We start from the raw sequence: 19,563 nt of genomic DNA, 5'->3' as shown, positions 1-19,563 counted from the left end.
TTTTAACCACCTGAGGGGAATTTCTGCTAACTGTATTCTGTTCCTTCCCTACAGCCAGCATTTGCTGATTCTCTTTTGATCCCTCTAACTTCAGAAGCATTATATGCAGTTCCAGTTCAAACCTTTTCCCCCCCGCTTTGGTAGCTGGCCTTAAACTCAAAGAATCAACTAGTTCTGATTCCTGAATGTGCCTCACTATACCTAGCCTCCAATTAACTTTTGTTTTAAAGGATTTATTTTTAACTTATGTGTGTGTTTGCCTGCACACGTCTGTGAACATCTGTGTCTGGTTCCTGAAGGCCAGAGGAAGGAGCTGGATCCCCTGGAACTTGCATGTAAATGCTGAGGCAGGAAGTCACTGAAATCTCATAGTTTGAGACCAACCTGGACAACAGAGAAAGACAACAAACCAACCAAGACCAAAGGGCAGAGTACTCATGAGGACAGAGGGATGAACTTACGGCACTGTCCTTAGCAGGCCTTAGTCTTAGGGCTTCTATTGTTAGCATACTTGTCAAATACTGTACAGGATGTCAAAAATGACACAGGTCCCACATTCCCAGCCATCACAGGCCACTTGCATAGGGGACAAAGCGAGTTCCACTTTTACCCTTGCTGTTAACACTCACCAGTGAACTGGTCAAGACTTTCCACTAGGTGAGGCAAGGGACTCTCCTTCATAAATACCAGGCACATTTTCCTCATTCGTTTTGAGAGTCGTGGCAAACGACGCAGAAGCTCTCCCTCCACAGACAAAGGACTGGCATCCTGGCACTGTTCTGTACCTGAAGGCTTTGAGACAGTACAGGTTAATTGTACTGCCAAGAATCTGAGTAACACTTTTAATTCAACGGACACTAAATTTAAATCAACTTCTACTTCCATCTCCCTCCTTCCCCACAGAACAAATATAAAACCATCATCATAACCATCCCAGGAGTAGAAACAAGCGCTCGCGCGCACACACACACACACACACACACACACACACACACACACACACACACACACACACCATCATCATCATAACCATCCCAGGAGTAGAAACAAGCGTGCGCGCACACATACACACACACACACACACACATAGATGTTCAGAAACCCAAATTATGGCATGATGGCACAGGCCTTTAATCCAGCACTCAGAAGACCGAGAAACTCAAATTCCTTCTTTGTACGTGACTGGCCATCAACACAGAATGAACAGTAAGACTCCAGGTGATTCTCTCCTTTCACCCTTCATGTGGTGTTCCAGATTTCAAAGTCAAGTCACCAGGAGTACACAGGCAATCAGTTTACCTGCGAGCCACCTGGCTGTCCCAAGGCCATGGTTTCTGCCTAATTCTGTAGCACAGTGAGACAACCAACCAAATTCTACCCAGATCCAAATAAGGGGAACACATTCCTTAGCTAGTTCCTCGTTCATGCCTTAATCTGATATATCCGGCTCGAGTGGCTTGGGATTAAATACACAACACCCCACAAGCTAGTACCTTCCATTCTACTGGTTGTGCTAACAGGGTCTCCCTCAGTGCATTGTTGAGACCCTGAATGGGCGATGTCTCCATTGTAGCTTCCTCTGTCGGCTTTGGCAAACAGTCAGGCTGCTCTTCCTTGTCGCTCTCTACCAGACATGACTGACAGGGTTCACTCAGCACAGCTTCAAATTTCTTCATGAATTTAAAGAGGGTCCTGATCTCATGAAGTAACAAGTGTAAGGTTAAAAACACATCACTGTGACAGAACTTGAAGAAATTATAATCTGGGCACACGTGAACACACAGACACACGCCTTTATCTTTTATAGCTATAGCTACACTGATCTCTTTAGGTACCCACAATCACTTTGGATCTTTAGGAGAAAAAGATATGCCAAACACTGTCACCCCACCTTTTGTACAAGAGAAAACTGTAGCCAGCCACACACAATAGGGTTGCTTTGCTCAAGGTAAACAGGTAGTGGGAGGTAGAAGACAAGCCCCCAGGCGGGCACAAGGGATACTCTGCCCAAGGCATATATTTTCCCTGAAAGGAGAATTTCTTTGTGGTAGCATGAGAACAGTATAGGTCTGGCCATGGAAACAAAGTAGTCTTGCAGCCTACCATTCAAATGCGGTTTTTAAAGGTTACTACCAGTCTTATTAGACAGATTACCTATGTGTCTTTTCCACAGATTGTTTAATGGACCAGAAGCTGACATCATTCCACTTTGATATCTTCACAAATTCCTGGAAGATAAAGGAAGTTCAGGAAATGGCTTCACAAAGCTTGTATCCCTTTTTGTTCCTATATTATCTACTTGTTAAAGATCCAAGGACATCCATCCCCAAATACAGGACCACATATCAGGGAATATGTACAAGAATAAAAGGGAAACTATATTATGTACCTCAAATCAATCAGAAAGGGTGAATAACTCATTTGATAAGGACTTCAGCTTCAAAACCAAAGTTAGTCATGTTCATGACATCGGTGTTGGTTCTTCAACTCTAAAGTTCTTATCACTAAAGTATTAAACAGAGGACTCTCCCTGCCCTAAGACATTCCCTCCCTGGCTCATGCCCCATATCATGGCACACTTCTGAAGTAGACAAAGAACACAGGAAAGACAGACAGAGCACAGCCTTTCCTATGGTTCTCCAATAAACTTCTATAGCCTCCCCCTGGTCTCTTACCTCACTATTAGAAGGATCAAAGAACAGAACTAAAGAAAAAGAATAGGCTGATTTTGTTCTTTAAAGGGTAATTACGACAACTATTCATCTTACTTTAAGCTCTTTTTCTATGGGGGAGCGAAGTTCCATAATTTTAGCTTTGACCGGGTCAAGAAATTGCTTGTAAAAATGGTACAAATTCCACAGAACACTGCAGAGTGAATCTGGAAGAAATGAGAAAGAAACCAACATGCTACATCCACTGTATGTGCTTCTATGCTAGCCTGAGCCTTCCTTACTACCCATTCCATAAAATATGGCACATTCCAGTCAGGTTTGTTAAAAACCTGTCTGAGCTTAGCACTCCTCAAAAATGCAGGCTGTCAAAGTTGCCCCATTTCATTTCAGCTTCTAGCAGATTTACTGCCATTTCTTATCTTGCAGATGATATACCAAGAATCTCTTTAGAGCAATCCTTCAAACTCTTTGTCAAAAACTCATAAAATCAACAGACACTATGCTTTTATTAGAAAAATGGCATGTTAAAATGTTCACCTCAACTGCTCATTTATGTATACTATACACATAGTTTATAGTAATGACTCAATTCCAAACCCACTGGGACTGAAACTGGTAACAGTTTGACATGGAGCTTATCTTTATCATGCAGCAAGCTCCTGGCAAGTCATAGCTTCACAGTGAGGCAGTGTCTCCAAATAAACAAATAGTGCATTATAAATGAGGAACAATTCCTCACCTTTTCCTTCTACTTGCGGCATCAGTAAGACATGACAATGGAAAACCAGCAACATCTGGAGTCGCACATGGAATTCTCCCAGCGAAGATCCTTCAATAAATGCTTGTAGTGTGCTAACCAGCAACATCAGAGTCATCTGCTTGTCATCTTTAGAGATACAAAGAACAAACCACACATGCAATTTCAACCATCCTTCCTATCGCTAAAATGCACACAGGGTACCAAACATCAATGAAAGGCGGCTCAGTAGGTAGGTACCACATCAAACTGAAGCAAAAATTATGTTTAGAGGGACGACTTCCACATAAAACCTGTAAGTTCTGTGTTAAATGCACTCCTATTATTACGAGGCAGCTTTGATATAAAGCATCACTGACCCCGAGACAACACCCACTTAGTTAGTTCCTGGGTACGCAGAATGGCAGAACTTTATGACATGGCTGGTTCTCTAGACCCTGCAACAAGTCACCTGCCTTACCTTCCTGCTCCTCTGTGCGTTCCTGCATGTGCTTCTCCAACATCTGATAGATGGAAAACCAGTGTTTGGTAGATTTCTCAGTATGGCGTATCATGGTATTATCCAAACTCATTGACCAGCAGCTGACCATAAAAAAAAAAAAAAAAAAAGAAGCAGTAGAGGCATTTAGGTAAATCCATTTGAAATCAGTTTCACAACTGACTTGCTGCCTCAGAGTGTCTAAACTATTTAATTGATACTGTAGAGCCTGTTTAGTGCTTACTTTCAAGTCCACAGTTAAAGCACATGCTGTAGCTACCCTCTTACAGGGGCGGGCAGGCAGGCAGGAGAGAGAGGGCACTTACTTCAGCTCCAGCTTACGCCACCGAATGATCATCTGACTGACTAGATCAAGATGTTTCCGGAGAGACAGTACTCGACTTGCATTCTCCTCCCAATCCTAAAGAAACAAAGACCCATTTGTCACTATCATCCAACACCCAGTCACTTCCTCTCCCTCAGTAACATCTAGACTTTCCTTAGAGAAGACTACTGGTCCCATAAGAACTTTATCAATGACAACAAATGGTTATGTGATACAACACCAGCAGAGCCAAAGTTAGAGACAGGGGGAAAAAAGCACAGAGTTTGTGACTGTCATGATTCCTGCTGCTGGCCCTTTATTCTTGAACAAATTCAGTTGACTCCTTCCTGTTAAGTAGGAGGACAGACAGCAGACAACATGGAGGTGTGTGGGCAGAGAGCATAGTGAGCTCCTGGGGTCCTGGCCATGAGGCCCCGCCCTCCAAGCAGTTCACTCTACCACCAGCAGCTCACTAGCACTGCCCGCACCCCAGCTCAGAAAGACCAAGCAAGAATCTTAAAGCTGACTTTAAACCAAATTGTACCTTTCTGTTATAATGTGGATATCGATAGAGAAATCTTGTCCACATGACAAGAACTAAACAAGGAAAAGCAGGAATCATCTTACCTGTGCCTTTGCTAGAAGGATCTCTAAGCCATTCAGGAATTTGGAGATGGGACTGGAAAGCGGGAAACCACGAATTCTGTCCATTACAACCAGTAGCTTAAAAAAAAAAAAAAAAAAAAAAAAAGAGTGGGTATTTCAGTAGATTTATCAGTAACTGACAGTATAGAGTCCTAACAAGTTTTACTCTAAAACACCTACAAACACCTGCGGAAGACAGTAGACAGCTTATGGGTCGTAGGACCAGAGTGAGGAAACGTTCTGTAAGTTGCTTTATCCTGGAAATTGGATATTGTTCTGTATATTGAGTTACCATAAAATTTGCTAAAACTGGCATGTTCAACCTGCACGTGAGGAAAACCTCACTGCGTGAGAGGTAAGCCTTTGCTTCTATGTATAGATGTGCAAGTCAATATGCCTGGAGACAGTCTGAGAGAACACCCTCTGAGGAAACATGCATCCTTGGGCAGTTCCCTCCTTCCTAGTTGGCTATACTACCTGTTGAAGTACAGGGTGCTCTGGCCAGTCCTGGAGCAGCTGACTGACAGCTTCTGAGAAGCCTTGAAGCACAGGTTGGCACTGCCGTGCCTCTGCCACATTGGGGTGCTGGTAGAAATCATAGGGCCCGTCAGGCCTCATCATCAGGTCTGAGGTAGCTTCCCCACAGAGTGTGTTAGAGGAGAGTGTACAAGCCAACAGCTGACTTCCCAAGAGCTGGTCATTCAGCTCGACTCCTGTGAACAAAATTGTGGTAAAATGGTGAACTCAGAAAGACCGTTTAATAGTAAGTTACAAAGAAACAATGAGCTAGTTTTGACTAAAGCCTCTTTCCAATGGTGTAATTGATAAGACCATGTGGGAAACTTCATGCAACCAACTGGTATTAACCAGAATCTGTGAGTCAGATTCTATGAGTCTCAGAAGTGCTGAGTGGTTTAAAAGAAATATTAAGTTAGAGGCAAGGAACGTATCTTGGTATGTGAGACATGACGTCTGTACGCCTAGCACCATAAAAAATAAAGGAACCCTCATCAACACCCCCCATGAACCTGTTAGGAAGCATGAATAGGGAAAGTGGAAACAATTCAAGGAAACGACCACAGACACCAAGTCTACATCCTTTCTCATAGGAAGCTAATGAAAATTTGCATTACCGCAGACCTTTTAATCAATGTCTTCAATTTTCAAGCTATGGAAATTAGGAACTAAAGGAAATTGGGAATTTCGTTATTTTAATTGTTCCAGAATAGCAGTATCATCTCATTTTGACCTCCCCAGAGTATTATCGAGAACTTCCATACCCATCAGAGGGTAGAAGTGTGTCACCAGAGATGCTCCAGTCTGATAGCAAGAAAGGAACAGGCTGAGGTAGTGCTTTGCTTCATGTGGTGGCACAGCCTGTTGGTACCACAGGGAGCGTGCAAAGCTGAGGCACAACTGCTGGTGGATCAGCATCACCGCCTGCATTGAACTCTGGCACAGCAAAGTTGGGTCTGGGGCTGCTTCCTCTTCTCTTCCATCTGAAACTTTCTTTTTCTCTTCTAGTGTTGGTTCCATCAAAATATCTGCAAAGTCCTAAACAGCAGTAAGACAATTCATCTGGTTACAGTCAGTAGAAAATGAGCAGGAGAATGAACTATCAAAACAACAGTGGCATTACGACTGAGACCCTGAATGTCAACGCAGCCACAGAGCTTATCTGGCTACCTTTTCATGCAGTGGGAACAGTTTCCTGAGCTCCAGTTCCTCCTCCTCCTCCTCACTCAGGGCTGTCCTGCCGCTCCTGCTCCGGTATCTATACAGGCTACTCTCTTGCTCTGCCTTCTCTTGGGCTATCCGCTCCTGCTCATCCCATTCGTTGATGATCTCCTGAAAAGTTATAGGGACAGAAAAAGGAAGAACATAAGCAAGAGGCATCAATCTTAGCTTCTCACAAATATGAAAGTTCCATGGGCCCCCAAACAAAAGTCAACGAACTTAGAAATAAATTCCTATGTAGCAGAGGGCAAACGAGCTTTCTTTCAAGCTTTGGGTCTTCAGCAGTTTCCCGGCTGCTTTCTATATTGTTGTAATTTCAAAGCTCTACAAGTCTGCTATAGCACAGCTAATCCTAGTGTCCTTTTTGTTCAAGGGAGTTGACCAACAGTGCATTTAGTGGGTACTTTGGCAAGCTAGCCTACCTAGAATTCAACACTGGACTATGCTAGACACTTATTAAATACTCTTAAATGGGCAAACACTATAAATGACACTAGGCAGAGACAAGAGTAATGTAAATTTAATGAGTTCCAGGCCGGCTAGAGCTACACAGTGAAATCTTGTCTCCAACAACAACAAAAACGCAGTAAATGAAGGACACCAACACCCTAGCAAATGTGGTTTCTATTGCTGCTTGGTTTCCTTCCTTCCTTAAGTGTTTCTAATTAAAATTGAGCATGTATGTATGTGTGTTCTGCCTGCTTGCCTGGGCACTGGGTGCCCCTGGTGCCCAACCAGGCCTGGAAGATGGAGAAGGATCCCTGCAACTAGAGTCAAGAATGGCTGTAAGTCATCGCGTAGGTGCGAGCAATTAAAATCAGGTTCTTTGGAAGAGTGCTCTCCATCCCGGAGCCGTCTTTCCAACACCCTCTCTTCCTTCCTTCCTTCCTTCCTTCCATCCATCCATCCATCCATCCATCCATCCATCCATCCATCCACCCACCCATCGTTTCATATATCTCAGGTTATCCTCAAACTCCGTATGTAGCTGCAATTGGACTTGAAGTTCTCCTGATCCTTCTGCCTCTTCTTTGTTAGTGCTGGAATTAACTTGCCAACAACTATTTTTATTTTATTTATTTTTTGTTTTGTTTTGTTTTTTTTCTTTTCCCAAGTCAGGGTCTCTCTTTGTAGCCCTGGCTGCCCTGGAACTCTCTCTGCAGACCAGGCTAGTCTTGAACTCATAGAGATCCACCTGCCCCTGCCTCCCGAGTGCTGGGGTTAAGGCATGTGCCACCACTGCCCAGTGCTACCAAATATTTTTAAGGGTTGAATAAATAGCATTTATCATTAAAGAAAGGTATTTAAGTTAAATGTCTAAGAAGTAGGTTTAAACATTTATATTTGTAAAAGATTCAGTTCTGATGTGTTTGAGTGTTTTGCCTGTATTCATGTACATGTACCATGTGCATGCCTTGTGCCCTTGGGAGACCAAGAAAGGGCACTGGATCTTCTGGGACCAGAATTACAGGGACTGTGAGAGGCCATGTGGGTTGTGAGAACCAAACCAAAATCTTTTAGAACAGTTAAGCCATACCTGCAATTTATTAATGTTTTAAAGATAGAGTAAAAACTTAATGGGATTTGAGCAAGATCTCATGTACCCAAGTAAGCCAGCACTGGCTGAAGTCTGGAATGTCATCCTATTGGGGTGACATGCCTGAATATAAGCATTCTGGTTTAGGAGGTGCTAAAGAACCAAACTCAGGACCTATGGTGTACTGGGTCAGTGTTCTGCCCACTAACCTATACTTCCAACATAGATTTAATCTTTGTCCTATAACCCTGGTCTCTAGGTTACCCCAAGATGTAAGACTATTTACTATGAGATAAATTATGGGCTGGAGAGATTGCTCAGCAGTTAAGAGCAGTGGCTGCTCTTCCTTAGCTCCTGAGTTCAAGTCCTAGCAACCATATGATGGCTCACAACCATCTGCAATGGGATCCAACACCCTTCTCTGGTATGTCTGAAGATAGCTGACATGTACTCATATAAATAGAATACATAAATCTAAGAAACAAAATAAAACAAAACCATATATTGAATAGAAAATATATGAGAGACATTAATTATTTTCCCCTTCAAAATAGTAAACAAAATATAAAATGTTAAGTAACTTAATAGCATAAACACATAGTAGAAAATAAGCAACAAAACACATGATGAATAAATAATACGGTAAGCAGGAATGACCACCAAATGCTATTAAGCTTGAATACTAAGCAGATGAACTAATTGGTGTCTTCCTGTGTGTCTTATAGCTCTAGCAATTTAAGGGCAATCAGGCTCCATGGACAGCCCCAAATTGACCCTGACCATCATATTCCTTTTGTTGCTGAGTTCTGAGTCACTAATGCTAGAATATTAGAATATTAAGTTTTAATAAGCTGTCCCTACAAAGAAAAAAAAAAAGATCAGCAAACACGAGGCATATTATTTCAAAAGAAAAAAATGCTTTTAATACACACTACAAAGGAGGGCCTAATTAATCTTTTAAAAGACTGAGGGGAGCTGGCCATGATGCTATGCCAGCACACACCTGTAATCTCAGTATTTAAGGGTAAGCCCAGGATAATTGTAATAAGTTTGAGGCCGGCCTGGGCTACATAATGAGTGCTAGGGCAGCCAGAGATATAGCAAGACCCTGTCTCAAAAACACAACCAAACAGCAACAAAAAAGCATACCCCCACCCCTACATACTTTGTGGTCAAAGGAAAGAAGAGACAGCATCAGACAAGTGAGTATCTATTTTCCCAACCATACTCTACCACAGCAGCTCCCTCAGGAGAGAGGGCAGGCAGACGTCTTAGGGACTGGCTTACTTGACACAGATGTCTGAAGAGCAGAAGGGCCCTCTGGTCTAGCTCCCCTTTGCACAGCACATGAGAGCGCAGGTAAAGGAGAGCATTCATCAGCAACTGCTCCCGGGTAGGATAAGCTTGCTGGCTCTTGGCTTCTTCCTTTCTTGCTGCACGCTTGACCATCAGTTTCCCAAGACTTCGAAGAGCTTCCGCAGCGTTCACTGAGCACAAAGCATCTGCATGAGCATGGTAGGTAGGGAAGCTGGGGCCCACAGATGGGAAAGCTAGCACAGCCATGGCCAGGGCCCCCAGATTCTCTGCACAGAGCACACCGCTGTGGAGGGAGGCATGGACTTCAGATGCCACAAGCCTCATGCCATGCTGCAACTGCAAGATGGACGCCAGTAATGGGGCCACAGTGTCTGGATACAAGGCATACTCTTCTACTAGTCGCTTCCTAAACTGGTGATGTGACTGCTGCCAAGAGGCTTCCTCCTTCAGAAGGTTCTGGAGCACTTGAGCAGACTTTGGTCCATCTGTGTGGAGGGCCTGAAGAAGCCGCATGAGCAGGTCCTGAACAGCAGTGACCTTGGCGATGCTGGTGACATAGTGGTGGATCTCTTGCACCAAGGTCTCATAACTGGGTAGGTGGGGTCTGAAAGCCTGTTTTTTTGACAGGCTGTGAACTAAACTCTCCAGCTGACTGATCCTTTGGGGAAGTAACCTGAAGGCAAATTAACAACATATAAATGCTGTTAGAAAAGCAGTGAATCCAGAAAATAGAATGAAAAAAAAATATATATCTGCTAAGGAAAACTGTACCGGTAACACTGCCAATGATAATGAAAATGGATAACATCTTTAGAGTATTCATGGATTACCACACTTGCTTGGTGAGTACTTTAAGTGCATCTTATCACACCCTTGGCTGTCCTGGAACTCAGTCTAGACCATGCTGGCCTAATATGCTGGCACACAGAGATCCGCTTATCTCTGACCTGCTAAGTGCTGGGCACACACCACCACTGCCCAGCCTTTAATAGCATTAAAAACAAGATTCACTTTATTTTTAATTGTGTGTCTATATGAAGGTATGCACACTAAAGTGAGGGTTCCTGCTGAGGCCAGAGGGATCAAGATACCCTGGAGCTAGTTAGAGCCTCCTGATATAAGTGATGCAGGTCCTATATAGGTTCTCTGCCATAGTAGTACACATTAAAAAAAAAATCACTAAGCCACCTTTTTAGTCCAACCTCCTGTTTCTTTTCCCTTTTTTTTTTTTTTTTTTTTTTTTTGAATATACATGTTTTGTAACCACAATGAAGGATCTGAGCTGTAACTGGTCATATAGTTCGGAGATATACATCACTACCACACTAACATAATTATAGTACAACAATCTCACCATCTTTTCTAAAAACAAGGAGTTGGTTACCACCCCACCCCCCAAACTTTGCTGCTTTACTTGATGTGTGGATGAGAGTGGCTGGTAATTATGTCATCTTCCAGGTCTCTTCCGGTTTGTAGGTGGGACAGCAGGTTCCGGGTCTTCAGCTCACACTGCAGCTGGCGTAACTATAAAAAGGAATGAAAGGTCTTCTGTGGTAAGAGCCATGACCATGCAGATGAAGACAATGCTCTGAGTATGCATAGAGCGATAAGATGGACAGACTGAATGACCCCAAGACTTGGACCACTCAGTTCAGAGCTGTCAGCCAAAAGACACGACTTTCCTCATGCTACTCAATTCCCAACAGTCTACCAAACGCAGTGCAGCTTTCACCCTGCATCAGCTATGCATGTTCGAAGCAGAGAGTCCCACATTATCTGAATTACATTCACAATCTCTAGGGTCTAGGGAGACGATTCCACTATTTCTGACAATGCCTACTTCCTCCCTGCTCAATCGAGTCAGAAATCTTTTTAAGACTCACGAGAGGCTGGGTGTGGTGATGCTCCCATTCAATACAGTACTCAGGAGGCAGAGGCAATTGGATCTCTGTGAGTTCAAGGCTAGCCTGGTCTACAAGGTGAGTTCTGGGACACACAGAGAAACCATGTCTAAAATAAACAAAACAACCACACAAAACACTTCTCCAAAACGAGACTCAAAAGACCTCTCAGCCTTACAGGAAACACAGGAGTAAACTACAACCAAACTCAGCAAGCCAGGAAGGAGCTGGAGCTCTTACCTCGTCTTGGGCATATCTGAGTTTATATGCCTTCTTCACCGCAGGGTCAAAGCGGGCCCGAGGAAGCCAAGTCTGAATCTGGAGCAAGCCAAGGCTCACCCAGAGCCTCCCACGACGGGCTGCTTCAGGAAGGTTCTGCTTACCCTCCCCTTCACCAATAAAGTAGTGCAAAGAGGTGAGCAGAAGGCAGAGCAGTTCTTTGGGAAGCGCCTCTTGACCACCTATATTCCCCATAGTCTGGTCCACATGGTGGAAGGCCTGCGTGTTCCCAAGCAGCAGATGCTCACAGTTCTGCATGTACTCCTGCCGCTGGTGTGCGGGAAGAAGCTCTGTGAGACCTAGCAGGTACCTGCACAGGACCAGCCCCTGGAGCCGAGAATCTGTGCGTCTGTGGGGACAAGACACAGCATTTACAAAGGAATCGTGAATCAAACAACCTCCTTGAATATATACTATTAATTCCAGAAATAATAACCATAGACTGTTGAGGCGAATTTCTCACGTAATCTTGCACAACTTTCTGTGTATTACTTGTTGGCTCAAATAGTCTTGAAATACAGGAATTGAACTCACAGTAGCCTGCTATGGCTTGCTAAGCAAGCTGATCTATAAAAAAAAAAAAAAAAAAAAAAAAACCAAAAAACTTCCCCCACCTTCACTCACCAGAATCAGCTATCTGCCTTAGAAGGAAGTTCTGAATGAGCCCTTGCTACACACGATGGAAAGCAGGCAACAGCATTAGACTACTCCAAGGAGAGAAATACCTGAATTCAGCTACTGAGGGCACAGCCATGTTGGTCCACAGCAATGAACTGATGTCCTGGAGCTGCTGGGCTCTCTCAACCCACTCTCCCAGAGTGACATGTGAGGAAGACAGGAGGGGCAGGCCACTCACATCCCAGTAGCTTGCTCTACTGCTGTTTGTTAGCACACCAAAGCAGCACTTGGAGAACACAGCTCTGCAGAGGCTGCCAGGGCCCTGAGCAACAAGAGAACCAACTAGCTCAGAGATGAAAGCAAAGGAGACAAGAGACAAATAAGACAAAACTGACGAAACTGTCGAGCTGTCTTCCTTGGACTTCAATGTAAGATACAGGAGTAAGAAAACTCAGTATGTCCTAACTAGAAAGTAAACAGGTATGGAGAGAGAGCCCAGAGTCTGCACGGTGACCTCCGGGCCAGCCAAGGTTATATAGTGAAACCCCATCTTCAAAAACCAAAAGATTAGAAAAGAAAACACTTAAATCAACTCTTCAGTGCTGAAATAAAAGAAAAGCTGTACAGATTTGATGCCATACTTACAAAGAAAGAAGAGTTCTTAGAAATATAAGTAAAGTCAAGGATGCATTCATTCTGCATGCACACTTCTTTGTAGTTTGAGTATTTTTTGATTAGGAGTGAAATAGAGACTTTGGTGTCTTATGACATTTGTTGCACAGGCAGGCACTTACATACACAACAAAACTAAATGTCTTTTTAAAGACAACTTTTGTGCCTTTAACTCAGCATTACACAAACCATTCATGCTTTGGACAGTATGCTTAATATTCCCACAGAACACAAAGCCTCACAATCACCTTTGTAAGCCAACTGGTAGACAGAAAGAGCAGGCACTTGTATGATTTTTATGCCGACAAACCTTCAGTGTGGAGTCCCAGCGGGACCTGGGCACTTCCTGCTGCTGGATATTAGGCAGAGGGCTCCATGCCAGCCAACACTCTGGAGCTGTGGTGACTGGGCTGCTCCAGGAAGACCCAAATGTAGAGGTAAATAACTCCGACCACAAACAAGAAACTTCTTGAGCAGACAACTAGAGTTTAAGAATTAGGTAAAAGAATATTTCAAAAAGTTTCTATCAAGCAAAGTTATCAAGTCTGCCATCTAATATCCAACAATAGTTATAGGCATTAACCTTAAACTTCCTATTTTCAACACCCCTTAACTATCTTGTTGAAGTTATGTAGGCTGTTTATAGTTTTATAAACTGAGATGATTTGTAAGTTTGTACAGAAAGTAAAATAACTCACACAATTGTGAAATCAGCAAAAGAAATACACAAAACAAGGCAAGACCCCCACCAAATTTAAGGTTGTTCTAATAGAATTATATTAGCCACATTTTACCATAATTCATATTAAACACGGGAGTAAAGAAAACATGATATTTTTAGCCAAATGGGAATGAACTTTTAAGCAGTCAATACTTCTATATCATTTACTGAAAACCAAATGGATAATTCTGTGGTAAGTGTTATATAAAACCTTTAATAACTGCAGAAGTTGAAAACCCAAGTTCACAACGTGGAACTCTGAAAGTCAGTACAAGGTCCAGCAGAAATCTAAGACAGAGACAACCAAGAAGGAGGCTTATTTCCCTCTTGATTTTGAATTTTTACCATCTCAATATGCAGTAAAGACCAAAGATTCCAAAGCTTCTGAGGTGCAATTGGTGTGTGCTTAAGACAAAAGGCGATGTGATGACTTATCTCCTCATCCATCTGGTCATGCTTGCTTGACCTATTGCAAAAATAATCAAGGAGAGGGTGGAGCATGAGGTATCAACAACTACTGAAGGACCCCCTTAAGAGAGGTCCTGGGAAACACCTCATGGACTCCAGAGCAATCAAAGGAAAAGACTGGTCTCCCCGTACCTCAGCAATCACTCCTAACACGCATTATCCACAAGATAACACAACAAGACAATCTGTCCCCTCAAGAGAACAACGGGAAAAAGCATTTACCTTCTCAGACAAGCCTGCGCTATAAAGTCAGCTGTCACTCTGTACTGCCACAGCATAGCCAGGTACTCGGCCGCAGGCCACAGCTGAACTCGCCTGGTGAGGTGGACTAAAGAGCTGAGGTCTGGCTGGGATGGGGAGGAAGCGTCGTGTGCTTTCTCCAGAAAGCCACGTGAAAGTCCTCTGCTTTTCAGTTCTGAACACTGAGTGCTCACAAGATTCTTCAATTCATCTTCAATTCCAATCAAAAAGACATGTATTAGAACAATGCAGTCTAAGTCCACGGTCTAGATTCCCAACATCTGGCAGCATGGCTGTACTTGTTATCAACCCAAGTTTATCAGCTGGCTGTTGGAGTTTCCCCAAGTTCAATCATATTAACTTCTACACATCTAATGCTGTAGCTGACTGATACTTGTGAAGTTGAGTCCTAAGGGCAAACTTTATGAGCAACAGGAAAGAAGACACTCAGCAAACCAAATACCAGAAAATATTACCTAAATTGACATCTTCCAGAATGTTGGCTCTGAGGATCAATCCCCAGGCCTGTAGGAGACTTTTCTTCAAATTCCATTCAGAAGCAACCACTTGGAGACGATTAATGTCTTCTTGCCACCCACATTCCCCAAAGACAGGCAGCTGTTCTCCGATAGCAAGGGCTCTGTTAAGGGCCTGTAGCTGTAGAAAACAGTCCACTACCAGCTTGTCCTAAAATAAAAACAAAGAGAGCAGACTTTGAGTTGAAAAACAGTTCTTTTCAGTAGCCTAGCTGCTTTGGTAGACTTTAAGTTAATAATGCTCTAGCCAGCCTTAAGTGAATACAAGGTAGCACTTTCTTAAGAAATAAAGGGTTAGCTTTGGAGCAAAACTACTTGAGCTTTCAGGTTCAGGAGAAACCTAGGGTTTCTAGGTGTACCTTAAAAGGGAATGGTCGTCCGAGGAATGCCTGCAGCTTCTTTACACCAGCAAAGCTGTCAGCAGGGCTGCCCAGACAACTGTGGATGTGCTCGGAAACTGTCTGCAACTCTTTATAGTATCTTCAAAGAAAACAAGGGGAAATGCTGGGTACTAAAGAGAAGTCTACACTTTTGCATGTTAATGTAATTAGGAAAGCCAAAGAAGTATACCAAGCAAGAGGAAATCGTTTTCAATTCAATGTTCTTTTATATTTTAACATTACTGCTTGAAACGGGGTCTTACTTGTTTTCCTGATTCACCAGGAGTTGGGGGATCTGATAGATCAAATGTTTCGAAACCCAGTGCCAGTGGAGGGCAAGTAAAGCCAGACCTGAAGCATCTACTGTCACTGTATCAGCCACAGTCCAAAACCGGTCACGCCACTGCACAGAACCTAAGATCTTAAAACAAAATAAACCATGACTACTGTCTGTAAAGGATATTCACCATGTTGGGCATGGTCCTGCAAACCTGTAATCTTAGCACTTGAGAGAGCAGGAGGATTGTTGAGTTCAAGGCCAACCTGGGCTACAAAGTGAGTCCTTATCTCAAAAACCAAAGACAATCCACTACCAGTTTGACCTGAAATAAAACCCAAGAGAACCTAACCTAAGTAGCATAAATCTAAACTGGAATATTTATAGGCAGACTAAGTGAAGGTGCTTCAGTCTATCCAAGCCCCTGTCAGGGTTATGGAGAGCCACCAGAACATTCCTGTTTTAAGTAGTATTATTTCCTTTCCAACCTCCTGAATTGTAGGGGGTCAGTTGCCTTTCACAAGACTAACAGCAGGAGCAGACATGAGACCAAGCCTTTGTCTTTGAAGCTATTGGTTAGAGCAATTAGTTTCAGTTGCTCTTCTCACCAATTTCAATCTGGAAAAAATGGCTTTTATTAAAAACTGTATCATTCATGTTAACATACTATATTTGATATTCTGTGTGTCAGTTCCTAAATGGTTCTTAATATTGTCAGAATAAAACCATACAAACAAAACCTCTCTATTGTTTTTGATAGCCTTTGTGGGAAAGGGGTTCTATGGCTAAAAAGTTTTACTAGATTTATAAGAATAAACTGGAATTAAAATGTTATTGAACACATATGTAAAAAAGATATATAAGAAACTTTGGGTAAATTAGAATATAACTGCAAAACCCGAATGCACACTAAGAGACAAAGAGGTAAATTGTAGAACATTGCTAGAAGAGAGTATTACTCAGCCATAAAAATGAACAAAGTACTAATACATGAAACTACATGGGTGTGAGTTGTGTTAGTGCCAATGGGAATGGTCCCACAGGCACATATATTTGAATGTTCTGTCTCCAGTTGGGGGAGGGAACATTCAAATATATTTAGGAGGGAGTAGGTGTAGCCTTGTTGGAGGAAATGGGGGTGGGCTTTGAGGTTTCAAACACTCAAGCCAGGCCCAGTCTCATTCTTTCTGCCTCCTACTTAATGGCTAAGATAAAAACTTTCAACTACTGCTGCACTACCATGCCTGGCTGCCTGCTGCCATGCTTCTGACTATGATGGTCATGGAATAAACCCTCAGGAACTGAAGCTCCCTATTAAACGCTATCTTTTAAAAGTTGCTTTGGTCATCCTGTGTATCACAGTAATAGAACAACTAAGACACATCTCTAAATTAACCAATCAGACCAGAGATCTATAATGTACATTTCCATGCAATGGCTACATGATTACAGGTAGGGGTAAGGAGAGGAAAGAAACATAAAAGGACACAAGGAAACTTTTAGGGATGAGAATAAGTATCTTACTATCTTGACTGCTGCATTGGCTTTACAAACATATGCATGTTGAGAAACCGCTGAAGGTCAAAGCATTGCCTCACCTTATTGATGTGGGCATCTGGAACCACCCCTTGGGGAGACTGTACCCAGAGCAGGATTAGGCCATCAATCAATTCAAAAAAGGCAGCAAGATTGGCCACAATTTCATGGGGCGGGCTATGATAGTTCTCTGGATCTTAGAGAGATATAACAATTAAATAAAACAATTACATTCCATTACAGTTAATCTTTAAAACGTTTGCAAAATAAATTATAATCTAATTTATAATTTCATCTCTAGTATAAAGGTTTATTAGAAAGCCCAAAATCAAAAGCGTATTTTGTATGTATTATAAAATTTTGTAGATAAGATGTAATACCTATAGATGTTAATAATGTCCTAGTGGAAAATGCAAGCTATAAAGCAAAGTTACATGTTTTATAAGTGTATTTAAACACAAAAACCTGAGGCTGGAGAAATGGTCAGCAGTTAAGAGCACTTGCTGTTTTTTTCAGAGGACCTAGCAGCCACATGGCAGTTGATACCAAGGGACCTGATGCTTTATTCTGACCTCCAAGAGTATTAGGAATGTATGTGATAGACATGCATGTATGCAAGCAAAACCTACGTATGTATAAATATATGTACATATACATAGCTTTAAAAAAAACTTAACCAAACAGAAACATTGGACCAGAGCACATGTATTTGGATGGTATCTTAGGGTGTCTATTGCTGAGATAAAATACCAGGACTAAAAGCAACAGTTATTTGGCTTAAAATACTCAGTTCACATTCCATCTCAGGCTTGCTCTGGTGGGGCATTTTCTCAATTTTGGTTTCCTTTTAAATGAATCCAGTTTGTATTTCACTGACAAAAATTAGCTTTTAAAACAAGTATTCTGATTTTTTCCCTAATGGCATATGTCTTTGGTTTACAATATGTAAGGAATAGAGAACTGATGACCCCCATACAGCCACAGCCTTCTGGACATATACTCTCTGAGCTAAGCAACCTGGTTGTGAACTGCTAGTTCTGCAACTTGCTAAATATGTGGTCTTGAACTTCTCTGCTCCTAATCTATGAGAACCTTTCTAGCTTTCAAGGGCCATTGTGAGGATACAGAAACAGCATTTAGCTGAGCACCTGGCATAGTGTTCAATACATCAATAGTGAGTATATTTCCTATCAGGTCAACAAATGAAAGGGAATCATTGAAAAGCAGCAGCTGCTGAGTATGTCTCCTAACTCTTGCAACAGCATAACCAGACTACAATAGAGAAAATGTTTTTACCTTTGTGAAATTCAAAAGACATCCTCAAAACACTGCTTCTCAACTTTTTACTACCAACAGATACCAAATTTGCTTCAGTGAAAATCCTCTTTTCCCGGTCAAGATAAATAAATGTCCTACAATGAGATCCAAAACATAGTTTCTTGTTGGTTAACAGAACTTCTTTTGAAGTAACAAAGTTGTTTTTTGGGGGGTGGGGTGGGCACAGTAACACTGCAACCAAACTCGAACAGTGAGCACACTAGGTAAATATCCTCTCACGGAGCCACACAGTAAAGAAATACTTGGAACTCAGAAACCTTAATCCCTACATCTAGCCCATTTCTCTTCTGTCTCTGAAAATTCTGGACTGGAGAGTAAGAGTGCAAAGAGTGGTTGGGAGACATTGGCATTAGGAAGATGACTAGGTCCCACTCCATTGTTTTGCCATAATCCGATAGTAACCTGAGCTCTGCATAGAGGCTGTCACTGCATTAGTGAGCATAAAGCAGGATGGTCCTTAGAGTACTAGGACATATTCGTACTCATGGGCTCATTTGATGAAAATTCATCAAAATAATGTGCTCATTACTAGCACATCTTCAAGTAATACATACTGTATTTAGATTATACATTTGTTTAAACAATATTACACGAATGACCAATTATTGGCTAGAAACAAAACAGAACCAAAATGTTGCCTGGCAAAAAGAAAAATGAAATAAAAAATGAGGGAAAATTTAGACTATTTACAGGCGTGTTTACTTAAGTTCCAAGAGTCACATCTGTCTGCCATATCTGAGGATGAAAACTAAAGAAGACACATGTGAGAGGATGAGAAGATAATGGGAGGGTACTGGGATGCACTGGCAGAAACACAACTGTCTAACACTAATGCTGAGTGAATATGATGACCTAATGTTGGTTAAAGCCCATGTGACCTTTATTTGACATATAATAGAAAAGGCCATTAGAGAAAGCATCTAGAGCCACCTACTTGTTTGCAACTGATTCTAAGAGAGCAAAGAGCTGTTTAGCCTGGTCTGACTGTGGATCAAAGTCTAGTGAATTTCTAATGATGTCCAAAGCTTGCATATTCCACCGAGGGTCCAAGGGGATCACAAAGTCATCTAGTTTAAAGAAAAAGAAAAGAATTATATAATTAACATGCCTGGCTTAGCAAGCCTAAGTT

At 42.2% G+C, this 19,563-nt stretch overlaps 1 protein-coding gene across 2 annotated transcripts in view; it reads right to left on the bottom strand.

Moving 5' to 3' along the window:
- The window catches only part of Mdn1 (midasin AAA ATPase 1), a 118,104-nt gene that overhangs the window by 29,884 nt on the left and 68,657 nt on the right, over nucleotides 1-19,563 (bottom strand). For both annotated transcript variants that reach the window (XM_006537476.3, NM_001081392.1), the window contains exons 51-74: nucleotides 19,369-19,501; nucleotides 18,393-18,508; nucleotides 17,159-17,292; nucleotides 15,547-15,704; nucleotides 15,263-15,383; nucleotides 14,844-15,054; nucleotides 14,350-14,578; nucleotides 14,005-14,125; nucleotides 13,249-13,419; nucleotides 12,374-12,588; nucleotides 11,610-11,997; nucleotides 10,883-10,992; nucleotides 9,439-10,141; nucleotides 6,564-6,725; nucleotides 6,158-6,431; nucleotides 5,355-5,590; nucleotides 4,860-4,955; nucleotides 4,234-4,328; nucleotides 3,890-4,011; nucleotides 3,412-3,558; nucleotides 2,769-2,878; nucleotides 2,155-2,228; nucleotides 1,494-1,692; nucleotides 630-792 (exon numbers count right to left, since the gene is read on the bottom strand). In XM_006537476.3, coding sequence (XP_006537539.1) covers nucleotides 630-792; nucleotides 1,494-1,692; nucleotides 2,155-2,228; nucleotides 2,769-2,878; nucleotides 3,412-3,558; nucleotides 3,890-4,011; nucleotides 4,234-4,328; nucleotides 4,860-4,955; nucleotides 5,355-5,590; nucleotides 6,158-6,431; nucleotides 6,564-6,725; nucleotides 9,439-10,141; nucleotides 10,883-10,992; nucleotides 11,610-11,997; nucleotides 12,374-12,588; nucleotides 13,249-13,419; nucleotides 14,005-14,125; nucleotides 14,350-14,578; nucleotides 14,844-15,054; nucleotides 15,263-15,383; nucleotides 15,547-15,704; nucleotides 17,159-17,292; nucleotides 18,393-18,508; nucleotides 19,369-19,501 — 4,488 coding nt within the window. The remainder of the gene's footprint in view (nucleotides 1-629; nucleotides 793-1,493; nucleotides 1,693-2,154; nucleotides 2,229-2,768; nucleotides 2,879-3,411; nucleotides 3,559-3,889; nucleotides 4,012-4,233; nucleotides 4,329-4,859; nucleotides 4,956-5,354; nucleotides 5,591-6,157; nucleotides 6,432-6,563; nucleotides 6,726-9,438; nucleotides 10,142-10,882; nucleotides 10,993-11,609; nucleotides 11,998-12,373; nucleotides 12,589-13,248; nucleotides 13,420-14,004; nucleotides 14,126-14,349; nucleotides 14,579-14,843; nucleotides 15,055-15,262; nucleotides 15,384-15,546; nucleotides 15,705-17,158; nucleotides 17,293-18,392; nucleotides 18,509-19,368; nucleotides 19,502-19,563) is intronic.

Source organism: Mus musculus, chromosome 4 (genome assembly GCF_000001635.26).
Source record: "Mus musculus strain C57BL/6J chromosome 4, GRCm38.p6 C57BL/6J".
Lineage (NCBI taxonomy): Eukaryota > Metazoa > Chordata > Mammalia > Rodentia > Muridae > Mus > Mus musculus.
This window is presented reverse-complemented; position numbering and strand designations above follow the sequence as displayed.